Source organism: Podarcis cretensis (genome assembly GCF_951804945.1).
Source record: "Podarcis cretensis genome assembly, chromosome: 6".
Taxonomy (NCBI): domain Eukaryota; kingdom Metazoa; phylum Chordata; class Lepidosauria; order Squamata; family Lacertidae; genus Podarcis; species Podarcis cretensis.
In genome coordinates, this window is record NC_137175.1 from 57766434 (window position 1) to 57787121 (window position 20688).

General features: G+C 39.6%; 1 protein-coding gene across 1 annotated transcript in view; it reads right to left on the reverse strand.

Annotated features, from left to right (window-relative positions):
* Positions 1 to 20688, reverse strand: part of NRDC (nardilysin convertase) — a 29360-nt gene that overhangs the window by 4872 nt on the left and 3800 nt on the right. The window contains exons 2-25 of the mRNA XM_079980261.1: positions 19675 to 19942; positions 19042 to 19123; positions 18519 to 18672; positions 17680 to 17753; positions 16538 to 16633; positions 14819 to 14941; positions 13604 to 13661; positions 12585 to 12658; positions 12327 to 12396; positions 11769 to 11846; positions 11138 to 11258; positions 10993 to 11051; positions 10030 to 10084; positions 9268 to 9372; positions 8598 to 8721; positions 8023 to 8109; positions 7359 to 7478; positions 6306 to 6357; positions 5826 to 5976; positions 5598 to 5725; positions 3394 to 3556; positions 1946 to 1977; positions 1175 to 1313; positions 401 to 448 (exon numbers count right to left, since the gene is read on the reverse strand). Of these exons, the coding sequence (XP_079836387.1) occupies positions 401 to 448; positions 1175 to 1313; positions 1946 to 1977; positions 3394 to 3556; positions 5598 to 5725; positions 5826 to 5976; positions 6306 to 6357; positions 7359 to 7478; positions 8023 to 8109; positions 8598 to 8721; positions 9268 to 9372; positions 10030 to 10084; positions 10993 to 11051; positions 11138 to 11258; positions 11769 to 11846; positions 12327 to 12396; positions 12585 to 12658; positions 13604 to 13661; positions 14819 to 14941; positions 16538 to 16633; positions 17680 to 17753; positions 18519 to 18672; positions 19042 to 19123; positions 19675 to 19942 (2461 nt within the window). The remainder of the gene's footprint in view (positions 1 to 400; positions 449 to 1174; positions 1314 to 1945; positions 1978 to 3393; positions 3557 to 5597; positions 5726 to 5825; positions 5977 to 6305; positions 6358 to 7358; positions 7479 to 8022; positions 8110 to 8597; positions 8722 to 9267; positions 9373 to 10029; positions 10085 to 10992; positions 11052 to 11137; positions 11259 to 11768; positions 11847 to 12326; positions 12397 to 12584; positions 12659 to 13603; positions 13662 to 14818; positions 14942 to 16537; positions 16634 to 17679; positions 17754 to 18518; positions 18673 to 19041; positions 19124 to 19674; positions 19943 to 20688) is intronic.

Consider the following 20688-nt stretch of genomic DNA (forward strand, 5'->3'; position numbering starts at 1 on the left):
ATCTTCACATAACAGGAAGTGAACACTCAGGTTGTAGGCTGTGTTCTGGAAATGCACATTGACTATGTACTGAACTGATTATTTGGGAAGACCCTTCAAAAAGGTCAACAGTGTGTGCTTCATGTAACAGGAAATGGCCTTATGATGTGCCAGACCATTAGGTCGAACTAGGGGTGTCCCAGACCTACCAACAGACACCAGGGATCAAACCAGGAGCTTTCTGCATATTAATCACCCTTTTGCCTCTCCATCCATGCTCTGTACTATCCCTGCACAGTTTTAGCACAAACATCCCAGACATGGTCTATGGTTTGATTTGCAACAACTATGCTGTCCAACTGAATTTACATGCAAGTGTTGTGATTTTTATAGTTGCACTTAGAAAGCAATCCAAACTTACCACAAGCAATTCCATGAGAGAATATTCTCTTAAACTCCTAGCTCCGGACTAAAAGGGAACAGCAACAAATAATTCATTCCCTATAAGTTTTAAGTTTTTTAAGTTTTAAGTTTTATGTTTTAAGTTCTGCTATATGTTCATCTCCAAAGTGGAGATTGCCAAAGTGTTTTTTCCCAGACACCCACCCCATTTCAACTGTATTTTTTGCCAAGCATGTAAAGCTGCATGCACAAAAGCTAAATGCGAGTTAAGTTGTGAGTTACCTGTATGGAGAAATAGAAGACACAATAATGTTTAGTATGTGGATAGGGTGTCACCATGGCCTCCAACCTCTTGGGATTTCCAAAAAGTTGTAGGGCAATGGCAACACTCAGCTAGAGACTACAGGCTCCTTATGTTGTTAAAGCTGCCATGTGATAAGCTTTTTAAAATGGCAGTCAAATGCTCTACCACTGAGCTATACCCGCTTTTTAAATGGCTACTGAATTTTGTAAACACCATAGACAAACCACTGGCATCTTTATGTCACTCACTTTCCTGTAAAGTTTCTATGTTAGATTCCATTCTATAGTAGAGTTATATTCTATAGCAAAGGTTATTCCTAGCTACATGTTTACATGTACAAAGTTTCCATCCGCTTGCAGAAGCCCACTGTATTTGCCATGTCAGTGCAGATTATGAAACAAGTTCTCAAGTGATAAAGGAGGGTCACATACTACGAGGAGCAAATGCACAATAAAGGAATTAATACACCCACTCTTTGCACCACAGCACCTGGTAGTAGACGGTCACTTCAGAATTTGCATCCCCTTTGTTCAGGGTCTTCACTTTGCACAGCAGATGAGCACCGGGCAAGTCCATCACCCGGAACTGAACTGGACAGGGATGTACCAAAGGAAGGAATCTCAGTGTTCTGAAAAAGTCCACAGATCAAAGTGTCAGCTGTCAACTCACTCCTTAACCCAATACACAGTATGATCTAGGCTCAGATATCATAAACACGTGAGCATGTCTATTTCATAAAATACAAAAATCACATCGATGAAGACCCGCAAGAGAAAAACTTAAATTTGAGGCAGTTGCTGATGACCAAATAGGTTGGGTCTTAATTTTAGGAAGAAGTTATGTTTGTAATAGGGCTGCAGTATTTAATAAATGAATTGGTTAGATTCATTTAGAAAACCTTTTAACTGACTAAACAAGTGTCCAAGTTGATCAAATAGTGTGTGTTTAATATAAACAGCATCCTAAGAGAGGAACCGCTACCTTTTTTTCCACACAGGTGAGAACACCTCTAAGACGACACCTGCTACAACACTTGTATGCCACCTAAAACCAAAGAGAATATGCTTCTGGCTTCAGGAATACTGTTTTTATTTATCTATAATTTTAACTGATAGGGTAATCAATCATATTCATGAGATCAATTAGCATTATTTTCAACTGGTTTGCAGTCCTAGTTTTCAGTGGTATCTCTCCCATTCAAGTTTTGGTCATGCCTCACAGCCTAATATATATTCTAATATAATATATAAATATACTTACTGAACAACATAATCCAGAAATTCTTTTGATTCCTTAAAGATAAATGATACGTATTTTAATTTCTAAATATATGTACCCAATGCCAAAATTAGTCCACACAAAACTAAAGTATTTTGCTCACACTTAAATCTGGTGTTCTCAGCGCTGAAGAAATAAATTGGATAGAAACAATTTGTGGTTTCTGGCTCTAAGAAACAACTCATGCTTACCACCAATATACAATCATTAGTCATTTTCCAAATTACTCTTTACTGGCCTTTACATGAGCCTATTAAGGATACTTTCCTACCATGAAAAAAAGCCCTCCCAGTATTACATTGGGGTTTTTTTGCCTCAAAACCTTGAGACCGAGAGACAACCCAATGGCCACTCTGTGTAAACACCAATCATTTTGTCCCAGACCACACAACAAATACTTTGTGAGAGAGCAAACTACAGCAGCAAAGCTTCATGGATTCCAAAACATCCTGCAAATCCTTCTCTGAACTACAAAGAAATCTGACTGATGTCTCACGTGGAAACACTTTCCCATGTATCAGTCTAAACACATGCAATATAAGCAGAGTGTCATCACTCCAAGAGTGGCATGAGAATCTTCCAGGCACTTAGACCAGCACAAGCAGAGGACAGATAGCAATATGAATTCACTTCATATTGACTGCTTGCACAGAAAAGTAGCCTTCTTTTGAAGCTGCACAACTGCTCTCTCACATTGAGTGGATTTTCTAGCCATAGCCTTTTGATGGACTCTATTCTGCAAGGTTTGGTCCTAAAGCAACAACAAACAGATCCTATCAACATGGAGGCTGCAAACACCACTAGCTGCTGTGCTGTGGTACTAGCGTGGCAAGTCATAGATGAATAAGCCTATGCTTATGTAAACACCAATCATTTTGTCCCAGACCACACAACAAATACTTTGTGAGAGAGCAAACTACAGCAGCAAAGCTTCATGGATTCCAAAACATCCTGCAAATCCTTCTCTGAACTACAAAGAAATCTGACTGATGTCTCACGTGGAAACACTTTCCCATGTATCAGTCTAAACACATGCAATATAAGCAGAGTGTCATCACTCCAAGAGTGGCATGAGAATCTTCCAGGCACTTAGACCAGCACAAGCAGAGGACAGATAGCAATATGAATTCACTTCATATTGACTGCTTGCACAGAAAAGTAGCCTTCTTTTGAAGCTGCACAACTGCTCTCTCACATTGAGTGGATTTTCTAGCCATAGCCTTTTGATGGACTCTATTCTGCAAGGTTTGGTCCTAAAGCAACAACAAACAGATCCTATCAACATGGAGGCTGCAAACACCACTAGCTGCTGTGCTGTGGTACTAGCGTGGCAAGTCATAGATGAATAAGCCTATGCTACTTCTAGCTGTTAATCATCAAAATAAAGGATTGTTCAGAGAGGCAGATGAAGCTGATAGATCTGTACTCACAGTGCTTGTGAAGTTTCCTTGGACAAGGCCTTCTGCAAAGAGCTGGGATTTGAAAGCCTTCACAAACAATAGTAGAGAATCTATAGAAAGGCCCTTCATAAGTGTCTCATATTTGTCCGTCATAGACCACCTGCCGTGCTCCAGTATTAAGAGGCGTATATCTCTGTGACCAATAAGAAATACAGCTGAATGCAGGATAATTGAAAACAGATGGCCTCTCAAGTTCCTACTATAAGCCAATCCGAAAGGAAGCAAAGAATGTGCAACTGCACTCATTTGAAACACGGATGCTCAAATCTTGCTCCTTTCCTCTTTTTCATTAAAAGACCAAAATCTCCCTTAGAATAGAAACCTGCCATTCTTTTTACTCAATGAACACTGCAGCATGCATGAACTATTGTACGTAAATAACAATGCTAAGAGTGGTAACCTTCCAAATGCACATGGAGAACTGAACTATTTGTGGGTGAGAAGAACCATTTCCTCAACAATAACTGTAACGGGTGAAGAGAGACTAAACCCATGGGGCAGGAAACTTAGGCCCTGAATGCCATCTCAGCCTCACTTTGCCCCAGGGCAACCGTTAGGGTATATGAGTCCCTCCCCCCAGGTTTAACACCCCTTCCATGCCAATTGTGGATCTGACGGTGTTAGGTACAATTTTTACAGCTGCCATATGTTTTGTGTGCTTTTAATTCTGTTGGGAGCCGCCCAGAGTGGTTGGAGAAACCCAGCCAGATGGGTGCAGTATAAATAATAAAATTATTATTATTATTATTATTATTATTATTATTATTATTATTATTATTATTACCGTATTTTTCGCCCCATAGGACGCACCGCCCCATAGGACGCACCTAATTTTTTTTTTGGGGGGGGGGAAATAAAGAAAAATAATAATCCCCCCCCCAAGGCACGGGGGAAGCCTGAGCTTCCCCCGACCCCAGCCCCCAGAAAGCCTGCTATCTGCAAGCCTAGGGAGCCGCGCCGGTCTCCCCAGGCTTGTGGAGAGGTGCGCGAAGCCCGGGCGCACTCTTCAGCGCGCACCAGGCTTCGGAATGCAGGCAGCTCTGCGCCGGGATCCGGAGGGTGGCGCAGAGCTGCAGGAAGCCCGGGAAAGCTTGCATTCACCCCATAGGATGCACACACATTTCCCCTTCATTTTTGAAGGGGAAAAAGTGTGTCCTATAGGGCGAAAAATACGGTACTTCAAGAAAAGGAAGCGCTCAGACCCATACCACCCCTAAAGCAAGTGGTGAGGAGGTGGGTCTTGAAGCTCCTTGTGATTGGGACAAATTATTTCCATTCCCTTCTTAGGGTTCCCCATCTGCATACCCACCCCCACCCACTTCCAAATATATTCTTGCAAAGCTAAGGAATCTTTACGATCAGTAGCGATTTTCCCTCCCCCTGTGGACTCCCAGCGGATGAGCCACTTCACTAATAGACAGAAAGACAGGCAATTGCAAAGCTAATTCTACTACAGATTCTCCTTATCATGGACTCTGATTCAGACAGCTCCTTTAAGGGTGACAGATGTTTGCTTTCAGGTCCACTAAACTGCAAACCCCAGCCCTTCCCAAAGGCAGCTTATCAGACAGCCCAGGAGGATTTCAATTTGGGAAGCAGAAGAGATGAGAAGACAAATGCTCCATTGTAGCATCAGTACAGGATACCCGTACAATGTGCACAATACCATGGTTATCAGAGGTTGACCCCAAAAATCAAACGTTCATGCTGCATCTGTGTTCTGAACTACCTTCAGAACACTTAAGGGCTAGAAAGGCACATCGTTTTCACAGAAAGCATGGAAGGGGAAGCACAGCCTCCAGGTGTTCACAAGAGTCAACACATGGTCACACTGAACACTCTCAAAACTTCCACCCCCCTGTCTTGACCCCACAAATCTCCTGCTCCTTTCTTGTTCCTATAACCCAATTCCTTGCCAAGAATGCCCTACAAAGAACAATGAAAATGGACAAAAAGCAAAGGAAGCATGTTCATTCACATTTCCACAATGACATGCTCTCTTCCCAAATAAACAATACTGTATATTGTTAACAATACTTTTATATTGTTGTAAACTGCTGTGATACAGTGATATGAAAATATTTTTATTAAAAAAACAAATAAATAATAAAATCAAACTGGGACTTCTCCCAGAAAGTAAACCCAAGCCTGCCTGTACTGTCTCAAACACTTACTTGGCCAGAGTCTCTGGCTTGATGAGGATGTTGAAGTAAGTCTTCTTCAACTGCTCAGTTATCATTTCAAAAACTTCTGGAGTAAAACTGAAGTCTGCTAGGTGGTCAATGATGAGTTGAAACAGCAGCTGGGAGAACAAAGTAAAATGCTGATTCCCTAGAGCAATAGACTAAATAGGATCATTTTCCCAAAAGGAACCCAAAGGAAAAAGTCCCGCCAACACTTACAGGAAGCTTGTGATTGAATCCTTTTACACGAATGATCAGTCCATGCTCTCCAGCTACCAGCTTGTATTCCAACTGAGCAACATCCGCCTCATAAGCAGGCTCAGCAAGGTTGTGTGCGAGGATGTTTACGAATGTATCAAAGAGCACAATGCTGCATACAGCAATTTTTTGGGCAGGAAACAAAAGTAAGAATATGAATGAGAGTCCTTCATGGAAAGGAACCACTCATTCAAAAGACAAATGTCACTCATTAAATTAACTTATATAGGAGTATACAATCCCAGACCCTTTTAGACAATTACCTGCACACTTGACATTATGGTTTATGCAATCAAACACAGCATTTGATATTTTACCATCACCCACCACCTAGTATTCCATGTTTATTAGTAACAGGGATGCTCTGAAGCACCACAGATGCTTGTTACAGCAGAAAAATAAGCTAAGCAAAAGGACAGACAAAAAGACTGCAACCCTTACTTCTCGGCAGACTGCTGGATCAGCGGTGAGATTAGATGGAAACGGATATAAGCTGAAAGAAATGGTTATAATGAGCTATAGCAAACAATGGGGAGCTTTCGTCAAGCCATTATTTCTCTTTGGGACCTCCTGACCTATGGTTCCCAATCTCTTTTAAACAGATTATTAGACCTACCCACTGCTGATTAAATACAATGAAATCTAAAGGGCATGCTAATATACAGCCAGAAAGCTTTTGATTGGCAAGTAGTCTCTCGGAACAGTGAAAAGGAATGGTGTCTGTATGTTGCTGGATAAAAGAAACACAGCTTCCGACCCCGTACAGGAAGAGTGAGTCAGCACCTCTGCCAATGGCTAGCAGAAGGCAGCTGTAGAGCAGTGCCATTCCACAGATCAGTGACTGAAACACTGCCCAAAAATTCCCAACCATGGTAGCCAGATTTAAACATCCCAAGTCCAAACACAATGCTTAGGTTAACAACTGAAATGTTTCACATCTTCATTTTCTAAAACTCCAGACACCAGCAAGCTAAGCTATGTAGAGCCAGCAAAATGAAAATATCTTGGTGCTTTACGATGCCAATATACTGCCTTGTCTAGTCGAAAGAAGGGATGGAGAGCCTGTGGTCCTCCAGATACTGGTGGACTACAATTCCCATCATTGCTGACCACTGGCCGTGTTGGCTGGGCTGATAGGGTTTAGATTCTAACAACATCTTGATAGCGACAGGTTCGCTACTACTGGTGTAAAGGCTGCTACTGTTTGATTAAAAATTTATATACAAACACAGACATTCATTTCAGGAGAAGGATCTCAGCACAAGGATGCATAGACATGTCATTTTTTTTTTATCTATGTCACTACTGAAACAGATGTTCTAAAGTTGCATCTGGATTCAGTTTAAGGATGTGTGTCTGCCTTAAAACAAAAACAAAATTCAAAATATGCCATATGAAAAGCCCCAAGGAGATAAATGCAATCTGGAATGTCCTGTGTTTTGTAACCTAGAAGTGTATTAACAAGTTTCATTAAGAGACCTATAAAGGGGTTACCTTTAGGGATTTTGAATTTATCATCCTTCTTGTACCACAAGCAGCCTTGTTGGGTGCTCAGTATACTGACTGGATACTCTGTCTGTGGGCAGTCAGGAGCCTTCAGAGCAAAATCAGTTGCTAAAATTAAGGAGGAGGAGTTACTGTTGCACACCCACATGTCAATGGAACAAGTACACAGCAATCTCAAATAAATTATGCAAACTGTATGCTTAAGTGCCAAAGCATCACTGTAAGGATTGAAGTGTTACTAGCTTAACAGTTATTTATGGTCTGCTGCACAAATGGACTGCTGATCTGATGCAGCAACATAAATTTCTGATTCTGCTGGATAACACTCCCTACCAGTGCTTTTTTTCTAGAAAAATAGGTGCCAGTAATCACCATGAAGTTCTTACAGTAAGTGCTACACTTTTTAACAACAAAAAAGAGGTGCTGGTACTGCATACCCTCGAGTATCCCCTGAAAAAAGTACTGCTCCTTACTTTTTTTGAGATATAACATGACAGAAACCCAACTATATAAATCTGTTGAATTCACTTGTAACTGAAGAGGCAGCCTTCATTTAGAAAACCTAGGACAGCTTATTTAACAACATGTAAGCAAAATAATCTAGTCACATTCAACCCTATTTTAGGCATGTATGAAGTAATAATTCACTCACCAATGTATCTGTTTTCTTCTGGTGGGTGCAAGTCGGGATTTAATGCAAAGTCACTGGCCCACATATCATTCCAGTATTGATCAATATCTGAAAATTAATGATAAAAGCAGACAAACTTAGTACAACTGAAGCCAATGAAGATGTTCTACTTAGCTGCAGAAAGCTGTATTGACAGGACACACAGCTCCTATCCTCTTCTTCTCTAATGCACACACCAGATTTCCACACCGTAGCAGCAGCAAGGAACTCATACATCTGATCTAAACATAATCCTTCACCATTCATAGATCCAACATGTCATACTTTGCTAACCATGAAAGAAATGTCATCTTCTCACTGTCCTCCAATTCACATCATACCTAACCATTGGTCAGGCTGGCTGGGGCTGCTGGGAGCCAGAATTCACAACAACTGGAGGGTGACAGGTTCACCACCCCTGGCACTGAGGTTCCTTAATTATTAAGAGACTTAGTGACTTATAGGTCAACCTCACTCCAACATAACACAATGCAGTTCCTTCCATAGCCTCCCTCCACCTCTGAAATTCCTTTGAGGAAGACTCAAAGTTGTTGTACCTTCAACACCGTAGTGTGTACCAAACCACTTCTCCTTCAGCTGACACTGAGCTTCATGGGCAGCAGAAAGTAGAATAAGGTTGGCTCGCTGAGGTGTCAGCTGGTTAAGAGCTTCAGCAATGATCTGCAAAGATGAAGGATTCAAATATATTCTTATGTGTCCCTATTTGTTCAAAATTAAGGAGCTTTATTCTACTACTACTTTGTAAGCAGGAACGTGGGTGGCGCTGTGGGTTAAACCACAGAGGCTAGGGCTTGCCAATCAGAAGGTCGGTGGTTCGAATCCCCGCAACGGGGTGAGCTCCCATTGCTCAGTCCCTGCTCCTGCCAACCTAGCAGTTCGAAAGCACGTCAACGTGCAAGTAGATAAATAGGTACCGCTCCAGCGGGAAGGTAAACGGCGTTTCCGTGCACTGCTCTGGTTCGCCAGAAGCGGCTTAGTCATGCTGGCCACACCACCCGGAAGCTGTACGCTGGCTCCCTTGGCCAATAAAGCGAGATGAGCGCCGCAACCCCAGAGTCGGTCACAACTGGACCTAATGGTCAGGGGTCCCTTTACCTTACTTTGTAAGCAGAGCATGAAGGACTCAAAACACGATTCCGTAATTGGTAGAACTGGTTTCTTAATCATCTCATGTAGTAAGAAGCAAGACCTAAAGAGTGCACTTACTTCTGGTTTGTATTCAAAGAGAAGTTGGTCTCCTGTCAGAATGTCCTCCTTTGGAAACAGCTGCATATTCTCACAAATACTTTCAACATATTCAACTGGGTCAGTCTGTAAAACAAACAGTTCTATTTCACTAGCTGATCATTTGAACATTTCCCCCCTTAACCTTACTTCTGGTTAAGCTTAAAGGTGAATCCAGGTCATCAATTTTCCCACACAATTGTGCACTGACTTTTGCAGTTGTTTTGTGCCAAGAATCAAGTGGAACTAGTGAAGAATCCTAGATTTTGGCCACTCTCCAAATGTGCATTGGCAGTTGCGCCAATCTTCTGCAGTAGTCAATTCATTTGATTCCCAGATGCATGACAACTGCAAAAATCAATGTAGATTTTGGACAAGAAAACTTGTTCCTTGAAATCCCCACTGGGCTCATTAAGAATCAAACTTAAGAAAAAGAAGATAAGAGTTTCATTCACGTTGGAAAAAGCTATTCATTTGAATGGCTCCTAAACAGGGCTCCAAACTCAGGTTCTTAGCTCTGAAGATTGAAGATGCACATCTTCAAAAGCAGAAAGTCATCACAAATCATGATTGTTTCAAAAACATCTCAGTAAAATAATCCCATAATATTAATTTTAGCAATGAGCCTACTACAGTCACCACAATTAGATTCCCAGATTCCCAGCAATTATTAGTTTCCATAAGCCAAGATAAAATGATGGGCTATAAAATGGTGTTTGAAAATATTCAAGCTTGAGGAAATACCTGTTCTTGATAATGAAATTCATTAGCTTCAATCTTCTGGATTTCTCCCCAAATTCTGTGGAGGATAATGTATGTTTCTCAATAAATCAGTCACATTTGTCAAGAAAGGGACCATTTCCAGAAACAAGGTTTCAGAACAAACATTCCAAAAGATTCCTTCACCACATGGAGTTGGACTAGATGACCCTCCAACATTACAATTCCATGATTCTAAGGCTATTTCTCAGCAGCCTGACCAACAGGCCAGAGGAAACATTTTGTCATTTCCCATCTTAACATGGGACTGAGGGCTGACCCCATTTCCTTTTTCAGCTCTTTAAAAAGATTCATTCTGCTGCTACCACCTCCTAGGTCAGAGGCTGTCTTACTGGCTTCCTATTAGTAAAGAATTATGAATGAATTGTTTTGATGTATCAATACTGAGGTTTTATTATGTATCTCTTAGGAAACTGTTCCGTATTGTTTTTATTAGGAAGATGACACGGATAACAATGTACTCTTTATGTATTTGTAAGTTTTTGAGAACCACTTTGAAATAAATTTATATAGAAAAGCAGTATATATAGTAACTAATAATACTTCACATAGAGAGAACGTTTCAGGATAGTGAATATTCCCCTAAACCAGAGTTTTGTGTTGTGAAATGATGCATGTCTAAAATGGGTTTGTTTAACTTCTGGTTTGCTAGTAAAACTGAATTACTGTGTTGTGAAATGATGCATGTCTAAAAAGTGTGTCACCAACATGAAAAGTTTGGAAAGCTCTGCCCTAAACCAATTCTTAAATCGTCAACCACCTTAATAGCTAATTTTCCTTTTTCACAGGGTTGACATTTTAGGGTGACTTCCAATTCCTCCAGTTCTTTTTAACAACCATTTCCTCCCACCTGCTACTTTTGCTCACATTTAGGAATAAAAAAAGTTCAGTAGCACCGACTGCTCACTAGAATCAGGCCTTAGTTACCTTTGCTCTGGTCCTGTCTGCTGCAACATTTTCAAATACTGGAATACGACGTGAACAACCTGAAAATGGAAACAAAGCACATTCAGGTATCTGTCGTCTGCAATAAGCAAGAACAACAAACACATCAAGCTGAGCTCAAATTTACCTCATAGAAATGATTGTAACCTTCATCTGTCAGAGTCACACAAATACTGAAGACAGAGTATGTAGAGTTCTGCTCAAATCCTGTCTCACCGTTTCCTCCATATAATGCAAGAGCCCAGAATCTATCAGAAAATATTAACACATCGAAGATAGAGCTATTGATACAGATTTCCAATATATTTCTGGCTTTTAGCAAGAGGAAGTTTTGCCACCCCTGCTTTAGCATGCAGAACAGATGACATACTTCAACTAATAACCTAGGCAGGGGTAAGCAGCAACATAGTCCTATCTATGCGAGTAAAGCGTTGCTTGTATCACTCCCCCTGCCCCAATGGAATAGGGAGTTACCAACTTCTGATTTTTCCATCTCCTCACATGATGGAATCACAATATAAGCAAAGGGTAGGCACTCTGGAGAAACTTTTCAAAATGCTCATGTCAAGTCTATCCAATGTTTATGTTGCACAATATTTGGGTTATAACAAATATATGTTGAACTTGGTCACTAACTAAGCTGACATGTTTCTCAACTGTCTGCATTACAGAAGTAATACAAAGGCACATGGCATATATATCTTTTAAATGGGTAAATTAACTATTCAAACTATTATAATTGATTTTTTCATACATACTTTTTTCTAAGGAATGAAAGAACACTGCCTTTGCCTTCATGTCCAACCAGCCATGAAATATAGTGAAGAGGTTTGACCCTGAAAAAAGAGGGGAAAGTTTAAAAATGGAGGTCATAAAACATGCCTTGAAAATATTGGTTTCCAGCCATTATACAAATTAGCAAGTAAAATAAGCATATCCAAAATGCTGGGATTTAGTGATGATCACATTACAAACTACTACAGCTACCATAAAGTATGTGTGGTATTCAGTGGTGCCTGTCCGCTGACAGAAAGGAATCCATCAACAGAACAAGGAAGGGCCCAACTTTTGACAATTGTCTGCTGTACCCACCCAAATTTGCTCAAGATTCCCCCAACCCTCTAGAGCAGATTTAGAGGGAGCACAGACCACTACAAAATTGTCTCCCTCCACATTTTGCTGATGGAGCCCCTTCTATCAGCTGAAAGCCACTAGTGCCTGCTTTTTCTTTTATCAACAATTTAATTTGTTCAACTAACTCAGTTTCTTGGTATCCACATGAAAGGGTTCCACCATAACAAGAGTTTAAAATTTACCTGTAATGTTGTTCTTGTGGAGGAAGAGCCCAAGTGATATTTAAAGAGTGTGTTTTTCTGATTGGAACAACTAAAAATAAAAAAATGTTTACTGTAAAATGTAAAAACATGATTATCTGCCTTCATCAACTTTTTCATAATAATTTCTCTCAAAAAGAAAAGTGCAAAGAGCAGTATTTTAAACTTTGAAAGTTACAAAGTTTAGAATGCAATATGTATTCTTAACCATTAGCACTATAAGAATTACTCATTACTCACCTCTGTAAAGTTTCTGGAAATCAGGTGTGTCAAAAGGTTCTGTCAGGTGGCTAAAAGTTGGTCTTGGTAAATCACTTTAAAAACAAAAGAAAATAAGTTATGTATCATTGTCCTAATTCCGTTAGGATGCTCCCCATATGACATCACAATCCTGTGTATCAATGACTAATCTGGATATATCCTTCTGTACCCAGCACTCATTGCGGGAACAGTACCAATTCCAGGGACTGGCTCCTCACGTGTTGCAACAGGTGATTATTGTGTTTTATGTCTGGTAGAAAACTATGAACCAGTATCTACAGATTGGGATTAACATGCCCATTAAAAATATTACCATATTTTTCCATGTATAAGACACCCCCATGTATAAGACGACCCCTATTTTTTTGAACCCAAAATTGAGAAATCAATATTTTAAACATCAAACAGAACTTTGTTATTTTATTAAATATTCAAAGTACTGGCACTGGCATAGCAACCCCACCAAATTTGTGCTAAGCATTCATTCTGTACGTGAGAAGAGGCGACCCAAGTCTTAAAGTAGGTTTCAACTAATGACTTCTGATAGTGGAAGCCATGCACAAGGGCTTACGCTTGTGCAATGGGGCTTCCCTACCCGCTCCCTACAAACACCCCTCAAAATTGGTTCTGAGGGTCAGGAGAGCACCCACATCAGTGCATGGGAGGATGAGGGGGTGAATCATTCCATCTGGCCAGTCAAACTATCACCTTAGCATGCTTGTTCAACTCCCCCCAACCCCCAGTCAGGCATGCTATTCCTTTAAGCCAACACCACACAGCAACATATTCTATATAAATTATGCCACAAATTAGCTTTTATAATTAAAAAGCAGTAACAGGCAATGACATGGAAAGAGAAGGGTAAGAAACAGGGAAAGTTTAGGGATAAACAGGTGAAATCATATTTGTGGTCTTCTCATATGACTTGAATGCAGAACTGTGCATATAATTTTACATCTTACTTATGACAAAAATGGTAGAGGGAAAAAAAATCTTACTTATTTGGAATCTCTGAGAAGATTTCAATCACCCATTTTTCCAGAGTATCCAAGGTTTCTAGGGAGGAAGGGAGAGAGAGAAAAAGCTCAACAGCCAATTCACTGAAGAAGAAAGGCTTGTTCTCAGTAAAACAAAGGAAAGCTGGAGAACCTGTTCATTCTCAAGAACCCAATCAGCTAATTAAAGAAGAGGTGCAAACATTATAAAGTCTGTAGGCCCAAAGGCTCAATTCTCTCAGTATACCTAAACTGCACATGCATTTGGCACTTGGATTACTTTGGGGTGTGGCTGCACCAGTACAATTTCTGCTTCCTATATCAGGCATATGTGGCAGCTGAGCTTGCATTCTTACAACCTCCCAAGCTGGTTGTATCAGTTAAAACTTACACACAACAAAATTACGGCTGGTCTACATGATATGGGCCGCGCCCAAAAGCTATCTGAAACAGCCTCCATGTTAGATGCTTCTGGCAGCATAGAAATATTCTTTGTGATGGCAGTCACAATTAAAGAAGCATCCATGTAGGAGTCGTGCATGTACGGATTGGCCCCTTAGGGCAGGGTTGGGAAGGGAGGAGCTAGTTTTTATCCTTACTGAGAAAAAGACTTCATTAAAATGTCAGTAATGGCAAACAGAGAAAATTCACATACCAAGTCTGTGTTACTGGAAACTCAGAAAACACTGTATTTGGCTCAAAATAAATCATTTCCTTGTTTACAAAGAGAAATAAATTATCTAATATTGTGAACTTCATTTAGACTAATAAGGACCAAAAAGAGGGTTAGGTAATGCAACTAATGAAACTTATATGAATTGTTAGGTCCAAAATACAAGCCTCTATTTTAAAAGGTGACCAGACACTGAAAAAGAACACCTATTTCATCAAAATGAACTCAATATTTAAATTGAAAATATTTAGCTAGATACATCTAGTTTTGTTTTAATTTCAGTGCAGTCATATGTATAGCTGATCAGAAATATGTCCTGATTCAATGGGGCTTACTTTCATTGTACACAATGGCAATCCTACTCATTTTCCTGAGCACATGCCCCACTGTATTCAACAGGACTTACTTCTGACTAGAAATGTAAACTACTGTGGCATTCTTTACATTACAAGCAGATGCAGAAGAGTTCTTATAGCTCTTGAAAGACAATAATCAATGCAGTGTATCACAGTTTGCACCTGTAGCTTCAAATTAACAGACGTTACCTTTAGATTGCACAACTAAAGTCATATAGTGAGCTGAGTAATAGCGCTGCCAGAATTCCCTCAGCCTGGTATAAGTATCAATGTCATTTTGCTTCGGCTCATGTTTCAGCGTGTCTGCATTACCTGTAAATAATGTTGAAAACCAAGGTTGCTTATTATTAAAAATTCTTATGCTTTTGATCCAAAGGCTTAACAGGGTTCTGCTCTGCTAGTAACAAAAGTAGTTACAAAAGTAACTACTAGGAATTCAAAGGCGAAATATTTTTTCCCACTGGCCCCAAATTAGTTATAATTAAAACTAATAGTTCTCATAGCAAAACTCATTAAAAACATACTGTGCATTAACAGACTAATATATACCGTATTTTTCGCTCTATATGACGCACCAGACCACAACAGGCACCTAGTTTTTGGAGGAGGAAAACAAGAAAAAAAATATTCTGAATCTCAGAAGCCAGAACAGCAAGAGGGGTCGCTGCACAGTGAAAGCAGCAATCCCTCTTGCTGTTCTGGCTTCTGTGATAGCTGCGCAGCCTGCATTCGCTCCATAAGACGCACACACATTTCCCCTTACTTTTTAGGAGGGAAAAAGTGAGTCTTACAGAGCAAAAAATACGGTATCTTGCCAGTCCACGTTTTTCCTCCTTCACCCCACCTGCTGAAAAATAAATTTTAAGCTGCAACGAAGTAGTATTCCCCTCATCTTGCTATCCTTCCTCCTGCCTGCGTGCCCACTATGTGCCTTCCTTCCTCCCTGCCCACAGCTTGGAACAAGCTGTGCAGAACATCAACACATAAGCACTTATGGCGGGACTCAAAGAGAAGTGGTATGAGGACAGGAAATCTCTGCAACACCCACATACAAGGTTCAGGATAATCTGTGTGTGAACAGCTTGTGGGAAACAAGTGATGTCATCTTCTCAGTGTACTGCACTAACTTGGCCACATGTGTTCTCTATCACCACACAAGATCCAACAGGTTCTCTGTGCCATTGATGACTAGCCTGCAGGCCACACCTGGCCCCCCAGCTCACAGAAAGGAGATGAAAGTGCTCTGCCCGATCTTCAGAAAGAAATTTAAGGAGCAGGTAGAGTTTCTATCTCTGCACTGAGATCAGGAAAGAGAGGAAACTCTGGCTGTTTTTTAGAGACCATCCTTGAAGACCATCCAGAGGGAACTTTCATTTAGCCTTTGGGCTAAAACTAGTAGCAGCCATTCCATTACCGAGGGAGATGGGAAGCAGGAAAACTACTACAGTGGTACCTCGGGTTACATATGCTTCAGGTTACAGACTCCGCTAACCCAGAAATAGTGCTTCAAGTTAAGAACTTTGCTTCAGGATGAGAACAGAAATCGTGCTCCGGTGGCGGGAGGCCCCATTAGCTAAAGTGGTGCTTCAGGTTAAGAACAATTTCAGGTTAAGTACAGACCTCCTGAATGAATTAAGTACTTAACTGTAAGTAAATCAAGAGACCTGATCCTTTTAGCTCCTCGTCTCCCTAAACCATTTCAGACTGAGTTAAGTTGTTGTAAGAACTTTGTAACTTTAAGAACTGGTACCTAATTTCGTTTTTTAACTCTTTCCCCCTTTTTCCTTTGTGTTGTTTTTAAGTGGTATGCCTGAGGGCAGGGCCTGTGTTGCTTTTTATTGCTCTGGTAGCCTTTTCAGCTGGACAACAGGATAAAAACACTTTAAAATAATAATAAATAATACTTACCCCAAAAGAACTTCTTCATGGGATGGCCAGACTTGGCCAGACTTCCAAACAACATCTCTCTTCTGTTTGCATCAGAGGGCCTTGCAAGCTGATATTCTGTTGTTTGTTTAATAGAAAGGTTTTCAGATTCAAACTAATATAGACCTCCAAACCAGCTTTGACTATAGGAATATAACAAAACCATGCACATTAAAACGTTCATTTGCTCAAAACAGCACGAACAGATCAGAAGGACTATTGCCAAAACTACTTAACCTAGCTTACTGCTTTTATGCATGGCTTGTGTGTTTATTTTTACATCAAAAAGAACAACAGTCAAAGCTAGTAAAGGGCCCTGCTATTAAAAAAACCCTGCAGATGCACTGGCTGAAGAGGGTTCACTTTGGCAATGTCAGCCATGTGGTTGATAGAAATGTACACAGTCAACCCAAAATCAATCCCAGCAACATGCTGCTCTAACTGCTTAATGCAGGGTGCTTTTTTTATCATCTACAGCACCCTTCTGAATGCATAAGACCCATTCAAGAGAATGAGTGGTAAACATAAGTCAGCTCCTGTATGGAAAATGCCCTTACTGGATTAATATGCAGGTTTTACAATACCTGCTTCTAGTCAACTTAAGTGATGAGATAAGGAATTTTTCCTGTATACATTTTAAGTTGTATATATGTAATATGAAAACATCAACAACCTGTCTATCCATTTTGAAAGATCCACCTTCCTTTCCAAGTTTAAATGAACTTCTGAAAATGATACTGTGAATCCTTTACTGCAGGTAGTAATAAATTAGAAATTCAAGTTCCTCTGTAAGTTGTTGTAAACTTCAGAATACATCTTATTTGTCTGGCAACTGTTTGGAATCCATGGGCAAATTTGAAAAGCAGAGAAACTGTTGTGGGCATCACATGCAACCCTCAACCAAGCACAAAACAGAATGCTTGGGGAAGGGACCCTGTGGGTGCCAGGGAAAGCCTCTGTGGGCACATGTGTGCCCACAAGTAAAACGTTGGTAACTTCTGGGTACTAAAAGCACATATAAATGCCCTGCTTCATGAAAGATGCTTTCAATACTTTTATGCCAAACAAAATTTGTTTTTTCAAAAAACCAAATATAAAGTGACAAGAGAAATCAGGATTCTTACCACTATCCACAGCCTCAACTTCCCGATCAATTGCATCACGGATCATTAAAGGGTGAATGAAAAACTGCGCCCACCTGAAACAGAAAAATATTGGACTTATGTTTTTCCAGGCGTTTGACAGGTTTGCACGAAAATTAGTTTTCAAGTGTACAAGTGTTGCAATTTAAAATATTTACCAAGTTCAAGTTTTAGTAATAACATAAAAAAAAAGTTCTTCTAGCGTCTGCGGTTAAATTTTCTATCCTAAAGCAAAGGCTTAAAATATCTGTTACATTTTTATTCCCAATGGAAATTATGCTTTGATGTGTGTCTTGGTTATCTGCTCTAATAAAAATCTAGATTGGTATGAATTCGTTTTTGAATTTTATGACCCAATGTTGGCAGTGAATGATATTTCTTGCCAAAAATGAATTCTTAAGGCAAATATCCACAAAAGTCTCAGTACTCAACATAAATGTACCCCACAGAACTATTTACTTTTAACATGCTTTAAAAATATATCATTCTTCAATGAAGCATATGTTTTACTAATATTTACCTGAAGTGTTTCAACCTTTGGGAAGTATCTAGGTCAGAGTCAGAGCATACTTACTGAAACCAAGAGATTTGTTAGTCATTACTGCAATCCAGAAGTCCTATTGAATTCAATGGGGCTTACTCCCAGGTAGGATTGCAGCCTAATTTATGCAATTATGGCTCTACTCTGAGTATGACTTAGTGGATACCATCCAAAGTTTTCAAACTACTTGAAAACTGGAAAAAAAAATCAAATGCAGTAGCAGCAACAACTCAAATAGGAAGCAGTAAATCCAGCTTTTTATTCAGAATAAACAAAATACCTATCAAGAGCCTCCTTGAAATATTTCCTCTGTACATCGAACTGAAATATTGTTCGTTCACAGTCTGTTGAAGCATTGTCACTGCCTCCATGTTTCTTCAAAAATGCATCAAAACCATTCTCATCTGGGTATTTTGCACTGCCCATAAAAACCACTGGGGGGAAAAATGAAAGTTAAAGAGACAGGTATTAATTCTAATGTCAAAAACCTGAAATTCCCAGACCCTGAGTTCAAAAGAAGTTTGGGTGTGTTAAAGAGAAACAAATGGAAATAACTAGTTGCATACATTTGACAAACTTTTTTTTTTTCCAGATCAGCAGGGCAACTTCTGGTTTTAAAGATATCTATCATTATTCTATGGACATATCTAACTTTGCAAATATGCAAGCAGGAAAATAATGCAGCTGACTCCTACATTGCTGATTTTCAAGTTTTTATGTCAAAGAGCTCCACAGATGCAAAACTAGAAAATTTAATTTTTGCTAAAACACAGCAAAGTAACATTTAACAATAAAGAACATACTGTGTTCCAGAAAATGTGCCAACCCTGGCAGATCTTCAGGGTCAGAGAAACTGCCAACAGCTATACAAAGTGCAGCTGCAGACTGGGAAAAGAAAAACAAGAACAACATTTTAAGAAAAAAACATTACTATCATATAAGATTACCAAATTGCCCACTATAAAACAATTCTGCAAGGGAATCAAAAAAAGTGACGTAAACACAGTTCAATTCTATACATGACAGAAAACAATCTGAATTGTAAAACTGCAGAGGATGGCTTAAGAATCTGTTTAAAGCAGACACAAAAGTAATGCTTTCTTTATCTGAGGGCCAAAAGCCTGTCTCTTCTGCAACTCTGAAGTGAACCTGCCAACTTAACATATTATGGCAAGACTTCTTCTGAAAATGATATATTTTTAAAAAACTCTCTTGTCAGAGGACTCACTTTGAACTTCTCTTTCATTAACGTGTTTTCCTTTGGAATCTATTTGTTATATTGTTTGGGTTTTAGCTGGAATTTTATACACCCTGTAGATGTATTTTATGTGAGTTTCCAGTACAGAAATGAATAAAATCTCAAAAGTAGCTATGTGGTTTTTTGTCCTCTGCACCAAACCACTCATGGTCAGTCGTTATCATTATTCAAACCATACCTGTTTTTCTGTGCTATTCCTCTTCCTCGTTTCCTCTTTCTCTCCTAGCTCTTCTAATTCACTGTCAGGGTCATCAAGATCCTCATCATATCCACATTCATCATCATATCCCTCTTGGTCATCTTCTATTTCTGCTCCAGAATCATCATCTTCATCCGTGCCTTCCTCAGAGTCATCCTCATCCTCTGACACTGCACAAGGGCTACCATCTGGGTTATTCAAGTCCGAAATCAGCAGTGCACATAAGCCATTTTGCAGTTTGATGTACCTACAAAGTGACAGGTAATATTATCATCAGGATGATGACCCTTTCCATTGGCTCCTTAACGCCTTAGGAAAATAAAATAAAATGGAACATCCCTGTATTTGCCTCTGTGTCTCTGCAATCATTACTATTATCATCATTATAATAATAATTATTATTAATTACCTACTTTTCACCCTAAGGTCTCAGGGCAAGTTACAGCTTTAAAATACAATATTAAAAACAATTTAAAATAACAACAAACTTTGTTCTTGTATAAGGGTTGTATCATGATGACTAAGTTGAGTCTACATTTCAATTGCCTATTGAGTATGACTTGGTTGTATACTACCCATTAATATTTGCTAAACAGTAATTCTTACCTTTCTGAACTAATAAAAAATATGCATTTACCTTGGCAATTACATTGCAAGACAAGACACAATGCTGCCAGGACTGTTTTGGTGTTAATGAAGTATTCTACATTAGGGCACCTAACAGAGATGTAGATAGCATAATAACAATGGAAAAGGAACAAATTCTACTTGGGGTTTTTGGGGAACTAGCAGCCTCCAAGACTAAAAGTGGTTGGATTCAGAATGTGAGCTGCCCCACTGCTTCTTTCATAGGAGATGCTCCTCTCACTTCCTGGGAGAGGTGCCTTAAAAATGATAAAAATTCCTTCCAGTAGCACCTTAAAGACCAACTAAGTTAGTTCTTGGTATGAGCTTTCGTGTGCATGCACACTTCTTCAGATACACAGTGTATCT